At 33.5% G+C, this 9,845-nt stretch overlaps 1 protein-coding gene across 1 annotated transcript; it reads left to right on the plus strand.

The window, feature by feature from the left end:
• The first annotated feature begins 8,501 nt into the window (after positions 1-8,501).
• LOC148609413 (uncharacterized) lies at positions 8,502-9,182 on the plus strand. Its single transcript, XM_088541328.1, has one exon. The coding sequence runs from the start codon at positions 8,502-8,504 to the stop codon at positions 9,180-9,182; it is 681 nt and encodes a 226-aa protein (XP_088397454.1).
• The last annotated feature ends 663 nt before the right edge of the window (positions 9,183-9,845 follow it).

The raw sequence follows: 9,845 nt of genomic DNA on the forward strand, positions 1-9,845 counted from the left end.
TTATATATAAGTTATAGCGATAATCAAAGGAATGTAATCCAGGGACAAAGATCAGACATGGAAAACAGACATACACAACAAAGAACATAAAATAACTAAAATCATACATACAAAGTAACAAAAGCAAATGAGCAACTCGGACTCCACTAAAAACTGGGAGCATGGACCAGGTGCACCGGTAGGGTAAGCGTCCTCTGCTTTTCTAGAAACACCCGCCGAGTTGCTCATAAAAAGTCAAGTCCGGGGTAGACAAACGAGGAAAGGTGAACTATGACCCGTTGAATAAATCAGTTTTCATGGTGCAGATGGATACATCATAACGATCCACGAGTTCATGATGACGACCATAAAACTTCTGTAGTGATGACTTCAATCTTGTAACAACATAACCCTGTTCCAGAACCCTATTTGTTAGAGTTCTAGAGCGATACAAAAAGTCTGCGTAGTTTCGGCAAGCTCTGGCATAACGTATGAGTTGTGATATGTACACTCCATACGCAGGAGCCGAAGGGATGTTGCCACAGATGGAAGGAAAGTTTACAATTCTGAATGAAAAGTCATCACGTTTGTCGTAAAGTTTGGTCAATAATTTACCCTTACCATCGATTTCTAATTGTAGGTCAAGATATGAGGCTGACTTCACAGTGTCCGTAGTATCATTTATCTCAAGTTCTTTTGGATAGATGCGATGGATAAAATCCCCGAAATTAGGATTCTTTAAAGATAATACGTCATCTATATAGCGGAGTTTTACCATATTTAAAACATACATTAAATAAGCTTTGTAGTATACCAACAAAAACATTATTTTTATACAATTTCACAGGTATCATATCAGTCCCTGGAGCTTTACCATTATTAGCTTTAGTTAACATCTTTAATACCTCATCAAAACTTATCTGAGAGTCTAAATATACATCAGAGACATCATCCAATACATGGTTATCTGAAAAAAATACCTCCAGATAATAATCAAATGAAATCGCTTAACAAAGGTCTTTATGAAAAGCCTTCTTTGATATGTAATTATCTACAGAGAAGGAATAAATTGATGTGATAAATTTATTTCATATTATTTTATAAGGGCTTATCTGAATTAATTTGGCAATATTGTTCATTACCACTTATCAAATTGACCAATCAGAGCCGTTCCTGTTCTTTAATTTGTAAACGACCATTATGGTAAGTTCAGTATGTAGTAATTATACCAATTTCCAATAAAATAGATTTTTTAAATTTTTGATCTAATTTCAATTTTTTTTAATTTGATTTATTTTTTTCAATATAGTGTCCAAACCATTTGATATGTCCATATAAATTGTCCTTATGCCTAAGTGTGTCAAAAAGTAATGTTGTGTCCACACTTGCCCCAACTGTTCAGGTTTCGACCACTGGCATCATATCATGCTGCGCTGGGCGAACCTTTTTATTGGACTATATTCTCATTTGTGTCTCAGAAAAATGATAAATATGATTTGGGTAGCATATCAAAGTAAATCTATGTTCTGTTACAAGTGAGGTGAAGTTCTCTGGAAACTTGGACTATCTTCACAGTGTGATGGAGCTATCCCATAAAGACATTTTAAGATGGCCACAGATATTCAAAACAAGAACTCACAGAATTGCACGAAGACATAGATACCTAGCTAGTTTTGGACGTGCCCAATACAACCATGAGAAAGAAAATTTTGGGTCATTACACGATCTTGTTTGTGGAACAATTGATGAATTCTGCGACAAGGTTGCTAAATCCCCATATGAGCAATATAATGGCTTCTTAAAAATGTTATGAGTAGTAATATTTTTTTTTATTTCAATACGAGTTCTTGAATTAAAATGATCCCATATTTGTGATTATATTCAACTGTGCTTTTTTTTCTTGACTTGTCTCACAGTATGAATGAATAGTTAAAAAAAATCAAAATTCCTTTGGAGCAGCCAGTGAGTTTATGCCTTGCCCCAGTTTTTGTCTCACCTGTGAAGGAGGCTACAGAAGGTAAGACCAAGGAATTGCTTCTACAGTTTTGGAATCCACTTTAAGATTTTATGTTAAGTTTTCTTAGGTGAGTTTAATATATACCACTTGTGCTAGGTCAATCATATTTTGCTATTCAGTTGCATTAGCATCACTTCAGCGCAATTCTGTATCCCATTTATGAATTTGGCGCCGCAGCCATGGTTTATTGACTTTGAAATTACTTATCTGGATTTTGATGATAAGTTTTCTGATTAAGTCAGTCAAACATAAATCACAAGTGCTGGGTCAATTGTATTTGGTATGCCATTGTATTAGAATCAGTACTTCACAGTTCTATATCTGTTTCATGCAGTCATGGGCTGTATGTTTTGAAATTACTTTAATTTTTAGCTCACCTGGCCTAAGGTCATGTGAGCTATTGGCATCACTTGGCATCTGTTGTTGTTGTCGTTAATTATTTTTAAAGCTCTTATCCTCTGACACTACTTGACCAATTGGAACCAAACTTGGTTTGAATGTTTCTTGGGGTATCATGCATAGAACTGATGTGGGAATTTTTGATCTTTTGAAAAACATGGGAATAGGGATGTAAATAAAAATAGAACAGAAGGGTCAATCAGTAGTTTTTCGCATAGATCTCCAAAACTGTTAGGTTTAGCCAAACTCTTACAGTTGCAGAAATGATTCTCATTGCAAGGCCTTCAAAAGTCCTCAGGGATCAAAATTGTCAGGTGACACCTTGTAAGAGTTATTGCCCTTGAAAGATGAAAAATGATTTTTTTTTTTTTTTTTTTTTTTTTTGGGGGAGGGGTTACAGTTTTCAGTCAATATCTTGAAATCTAAAATAGGTAGAAGCAACTTTCAATTGCTGAAATGATCCTTATGATAAGTCCTACAAAAGTCTTCTTGTGTATATTTTGTTTGACAACTCCTTTTTAAATTTATTGCCATTGAAAGATAAACTTTAACTAGAATCACCCCATTTTTAACAGACTTAAATTCACATATTGGATTATCTTTTTTTGAGTCGGCCAATAGTAACTATATTCATACATGTATATGCACATCTACATATCATACCCAACCTTCACATAAAATTACATCATAATCCCTTGCACGGTTTAGGGGGGTGTTGCAAGATTTTAACTCGTAAAACCCTTAATTTGGGTTATCTCCCTTTGGAGTTTTCCGAGGGTACTTAATATTTCTTTATCCACATCTAAATATGGTACTAAACATTCCTTAAAAAATTACATATAATTACTTGAGCATTTAAGGAGGAGTTGCACTTACAAGAAATGTGAACAGACAGATGGACAGTCAGACTGGGTGGTTCCTATATACCTCAAAACTTTGTTTGCTGGGGTATAATAAAATAATATAATCTATGAAAAAAAAACCAAAAAACAAAACATTGATTAATTCATTGTAAAGTAAAATTTGATTGTAATGTTTGCAATTTCCTTTCTTTTGTTTGTTTATTGTTTTGTATTAACGATATGATAGATTATACATTGTAAAGTCCCGGATTTTTGGTGGTCTAATGTCAGTTTGTGGTTCAAGTACAGTTCGTTGTATTTTTTATAGGTGGTATGTAATGCCCTGGGTTACATACAACGATGAATTTAATGACTAGAATAAAACTGACAATGAGATTGACTTCAAGCTAGTTAACCTTGTAATATGAAACCAAAGCAATTGTAATTTGTAACGAGTGGTTCATTGTTCATTGTGTAAAGGCTCAACCGTGGGGTAACATATTGAAAATTGTATTATCAACACTGTAGGATTATTTTAGATGAATCCTAGTTCATCATTATTCATTCATTCAAATAGTTGGCTTAGTTTGAATAATATTGGTTAAAAACCTTTTAAGTTACAGATTACACAAAGTAGGTACCCACTTCTGAACGAAAGGGTGGAACAACTGTTACACCTGCTTTCTCGTTGGTGAGGAAGGTTAAACAACAAGGTTATTAAGTATTTTCATGTTTTTCTCGGGGAATCAAATGATAAGATTCGGTAATCCCACACAGCGAGACCAGGTTATTCAGCATTATTCTCATATTTATTTACAGAGTCTTTTCATCCATATACATACATAAATGATGTTAGTTTTGATTTAAATTTAAGCTTCAGTAACATAAAGAATTACACCTGTCGTAAATTTTTATAAGAGAATAAAAATCAATCCGCAACTTGGCTTCAACAGCTTAAGAAATGGAAGCTTAGGTTACAAGAAAATCTCTTATTGATCGGTCAATGGTTACTGTTTTGGGGGGTGCCAGCCGGGGTTCCTCAGAAAAAGTGGACATCATTTTTTTTGTCAATTTCACACATGAAAATGACAAATTTCCCAACAAAAAAGGGTTGCCAACCCCCTGCATTCCCGTCTAGACTCGCCACTGTATTTTTACAGGGTAATGTCTCATTTTCTATTCTGAATATTAAATAGTTTGTGGAATGTGTTCACAATATTCTAATGTTGCATTCATTGTTATTAAAAAAACCTCATGTAGATATCTTAACTATCACTTATTTGTTAACAGATACAGTGAACTTCAAATAGAATAAACAAATTAATTTATATGTACTTTCCTAAGATTATCGTTTCTATAAACAGCAGACACGTTTGAAAAACAAAGACAAAAAACTGTCGACACCCGTCAAGTCCTTCATAGAACCTTATCAGTTTACTAGTATGGCATTTCAGATGCGTGTTCTGTCATTAATAATTTAAGGTCAATCACACCAAATATTTCTAGTAGATAAATTTTCCTTATTTTTCTTAGAAGAAGATATTGAATGAACATACTTTAGAGTTTTAATGTAAAAAAATTGATTTCGAGGTAATGGCAAATTTTATACGGATTCGGTGGGGAAATTCACTGTTTCGCAAACTTTCAAAACAACTGATAGAATTTCTTCTATATTTATATAAAGAACACTAAACAGACATTCTTAAAGTTTTCAAAAAGAAAATTGGCTTTCTCCGAACAATTTTCTTGTAATATTAAAAAAAAGTTAAAATTCCTATAGAAAAATTTCCCGCCAATTATAAAAGAGGCTTTATACAATTAATGTTTGTAATTTTACCGAAATGTATCAAAATTCTTTCAAAATAATTTAAAAGTTCTTTATTTTATATTGATCAATCATACAAGTATGGCTGTTGACAGATTTTTGCCCAAGAAAAAAACTAAACCAGGAATGGAAGTATTTAGGGGACAATCATTTGATTTTCAGAGGGGCATTGAAGAATTTTAAACTAAATATTTGGACTGTGACCTTTTGTGAAAATAAATATTTTCATCCTTTCAAAAAACTCTGATCCGAACAGTATGCCTTTACATATATAAAATATTTCTTCAATGTAAGTGGTTGGAATCCCGTTCCTACATACCCCAACCATTTTAGAAAATAGCTTGCTCGACAACCACTAGCACTGCTGGAGCAGGGGATCAAACAACGTACGGTCACATTACAAGTTAAAACACATCAAACTTAATTATACTCAGAAATACTCTAGAGGCTTCCTAAGTTGAATAGCGTATCCATCTATTACAGTACATTTTTCTATTTCAATAACCTTGTTCTGTAGGGGTTTATGTATCGATTATTGCCTTGAATATCTGAGTCAATGATTGTACATTTCAGACGGACTAAACATTGACTTTTGATGCATGTCGAACTTTCAAGTCGAATGCATGAATCAGACACTACACAACTCATACATTTCTAAGAAATAAATTGTGTCAAATGTTAGAAATCTTTTGACTAAAAAAACTGGACGAACAACTGGCGAAAAACAGCACATAGAACAAAGACATCTCCCACCACACACATGCACATTATGGCCTAATTTTGTTAAACAGGAAGTAGAACCCTACAGGCCTGAAATCGGATCCCATAATATAGGACCGCACCTGATGCTGTATACCAAATATCAAGAGGCTACGATTATTAGTTGCTGAGAAAAGTATTATGAAAATACTTTTCCCGCCCGCCCGTCCAATTACCATAATATAGCCCGATTTCGGCCAAAAAGAGATATCTTTCATACTAATGAAACAAAATGAAGGTCTTTCTGGACTCAGTGCTTCAGTACTTTGATTGAACTGTACTTAAAAGACAATACATGTATATATTACAAATATTACAAAAAAACATTTATCAATCAACTATACATTGTGATTTCTTTCCTTTACTGTCAAAAAAAAAAAATAATGGAGTTGAACTTTTTGAGATACATGTATGTAAAAAAAATTTCAGATTTTGAAAAGTTGTATCTGTTAGAAAATTAAAATTTATATTTCGAACTCGGAACAGTACACTGTACCTTTGTTAATTTACTCTTTAGAATTGAAATAAGGCCCTCTACAGTGAAAGAGTGAAAACTGATTAATTTCCACATTACACATGTCGTATTGTCTGTATTTTGTTGTGTATTTGTTTTTACTTAACCTGTTATGGGGTGGAATTTTTAAATACAGCTATTATGTGAATTCTTTTTATTTTGTTATTGTTTTGAAATGCCGGGCGTCCGTTCATCCGTTCGTCTGTCCGTCCGCGTTTTCCGCACTTTCTTTGTTATACTTTTACCAAATAAATTTGTTTTTGGTATGTGGCCTTATTATGAAGAGTTACAGATAACGTTCGACTTTGGTTACGGTTGAATGATTTTACGGAAGTTACGGTCCTTGGAATTTCCAGTTTTCCGCATTTTGTTTCCGCGGGGGACTTAGGAACGCTGTTCTTTTTTTCGTCTTTGCTGTGCGGCTGGTTTTGTACAATTTTTAACATTTTTTGTAATGTTTTTACCAATTGATTTTACATTTTGTATGTAGTTTTACTATGAGAAATTACCGATTAAGTTTGACTGGTTACGGTTGATTGATTATTATGAAATTCATGGCCCTTGGACTTAGAAAATTTCAGTGAATTTAAAGTTTTCCGCATTTTTTTTTCCGCGGGGGACATAGGAACGCTGTTCTTTTATTGTCTTTGCTGTGCGGCTTGTTTTGTACAATTTTAACTACTTAATGTGCACTCTGACACCTCTTACATGGGTGAAATATTTTTACTGAAAAGTACAAATAACTTTTGGAAAGTACATTTCAACTGAACATAAAAATGGGGTAGTTGTGATCACCTTAATGTACTTAAACTCTGCCGCATTTTTTTGCGCCTGTCCCAAATTAGGAATTTATTCCCTCTGTATGTATCGTTTAGTTTTCACTTTCTGTTTACTTTTATATTGTTGGAGTATATTTAAGAACGTGTTTCACTGTGTCCGTGTACATGTATAATGTTGTCTTGGTACCAACTACTGCTTGCCCTGTGATGTGAGGGTTTCCTCGCCGTTCAATGAGGACCCATGGCGCCTTGAGCTGACATTTTTCATCCCGGAGGAGTTGTCTCTGATATATTTGGTTCATATCCACTTGTCCTACATTTGTAAAAAAATATACATCCCACTTGTCCTGCAAAATTATTTTGACTAATTAGATAATTATGTTTTATAAGGTGTTGGTAGTGTTATAGTTTTTTTCCATTAATTGGCAATAAATCTGTATCTAAAGTACAACAAAAAAGGCAAAATGATATTCAATAATTAAAAAAAGTGTATTAATTAATGTACAAAAAATAATGTATAATAATTTATTTTTGTTATTTAAAAAACTTACTATATATATCAAAATAAAAAAAAATTATTACATAAATAAATGTTATAAGATATTATATATATATGATCAAAAGTTCTAAAAAATATAAATAAATAAAAAGAAAATGTTGCTTACTTATTTACTTAATCATCATAACTTATTGAATCTTATAATCATAATTAAGCACATCTTCAAGTAAGTTGTCATTATAATGAGCTTGGTATATCACTTTAGCTTAATTCTCTTAAGTTTGGTAATAGTTGAAAATTATTTTAATATTCTTAATGAGCTTGGCCTTTCTCATTCATATTAGTAAGTAATGTTCACATGTTAGAACTTGTCCAGCAACTATAAACACTCTTAATAAAATTCCCACTGGCTTCAATCTTCAGCATGATCATGCATCTGACCCATATAAGCTGCAAGCAAATAAAGTAATGAATGCTATAAAAAAGAGATGTAGAGAAGAGACCGACCCTGTTCCAAAGATATATGATGAAGAAATTGCCAAGTTGAGAACACCAGAATGGGATGACGCCACTGAGCAGATGGTTGCAAAGCTTCCTCCTTTCCAGTCTTCTAGAACTATTCTGTACAGACAACGTTCCCGTCTCTTACCCAAGTTGCCATCAACCACTAATGAACTTGATTTGCAAGACCAATGAGTTCAGACTTCAACTGGTGAACAATTCCGACTTGCTGATGACAACAATGGACCTAGGATTCTCGTTTTTGCCACAGAAAGGAACTTTCGGCATCTTACAAACAACACTACCTTGTATGGAGACGGAACTTTCTACACATGTCGTACATTATTTACACAACTCTATACAATCCATGGGACAGTAAACGGCCAGATGTATCCACTCGTCTATGGTCTACTTCCTGGGAAAAGTGAGCAGATTTACACCAGATTCTTCAACATTGTGAAAACCAAATGTACAGAGATTGGCCTTCAGCTTCAACCAACAACTCTAGTGGTAGATTTTGAAACTGCAACTTTTAATGCCGCTAAGACTGTATTTCCTGGTGCTACACTGAGAGGTTGTTTCTTCCACTTTACACAATGTATCTGGAGAAAGACTCAACACACATGCCTACAGATTGCATACACAACACTAGTACGCAGAGCAGCTGTATTACCACTTGTACGGCAAGAAAGTGTAGAATATGTATGGTTCAATGCCTTGAACGAGCTAGACTATGCCGATGTGAACATGGACACACTTCCGTTTACCGACTATGTAACCACACAATGGGTAGAGTCAGACCGCCACATTTGGAACCACTTCAGTCATGATGGACCAAGAACAACAAATCACTTGGAAGGATGGCACTCAAAGATAAAGAAACAGATACAAACTGCTCATCCAAACATCTACTCGTTCATCAAACACATCAAACAGATTCAAGCTGTCAGTGAAGTAAACATCATTCAGATTGCCACCGGAGGACTACCAGCACGAAAACGCAGAAAGTACCGCAATATAGACACCAGTGAGCAACAACTCAAACAAAGACTTCACAATTCACAATAATGAGATGACAGTAGTGCAGTATGCTGACGCCGCCTCTCATCTGATACATCTTGGTTAGGTGATAATGAACATTTTGTGTGACAAAGAACATTTTATGAAAACAATGTGATGTATTAGTGCTTATAAATTATATTTGTAGTGCAAATGTAAACATTTGTTATTTTCATTGTTATATTTATGTACCGAATAAAATATTGAGACATATTTTGCGTAATTTTTTGCAACCTACATGTTTACAAAGAAAAAAATAGCATTGTAATGGTAATTCCATACAAAACGTTAACCAAAATGCAAAATATATAAATGAAAGTTTTTGATTTTTATTTATATATTTTACCGACTTTACCTTTTGAATGTGGCTACCTTTTCACACAATTTAAAACAGACTATAGATAGCTCCCTTTGATCTTTTGTTGTGATACACAAGCAATTAACAGGTAATTAATAACTACATACCTCCTACTTGTCCTACAAATTTTCACCTAGATTTTACCTGTAATTAACAAATGCAGGACAAGTGGGATGACAACAATATATTCATCATATCCATTTTCGTTATGTAAAATGGTAAAAAAATCTGTTTAAATAACTCCACCTTAAAGTGTAAAGAAAAGATGTAAAAATATATTTCAGCAATGCAAAGTGAATTTTTCAAATAGTGTT

The sequence above is a fragment of the Perna viridis genome, chromosome 8, assembly GCF_037379345.1.
Source record: "Perna viridis isolate PV_CMFRI_1.1 ecotype Kerala chromosome 8, ASM3737934v1, whole genome shotgun sequence".
NCBI lineage: Eukaryota > Metazoa > Mollusca > Bivalvia > Mytilida > Mytilidae > Perna > Perna viridis.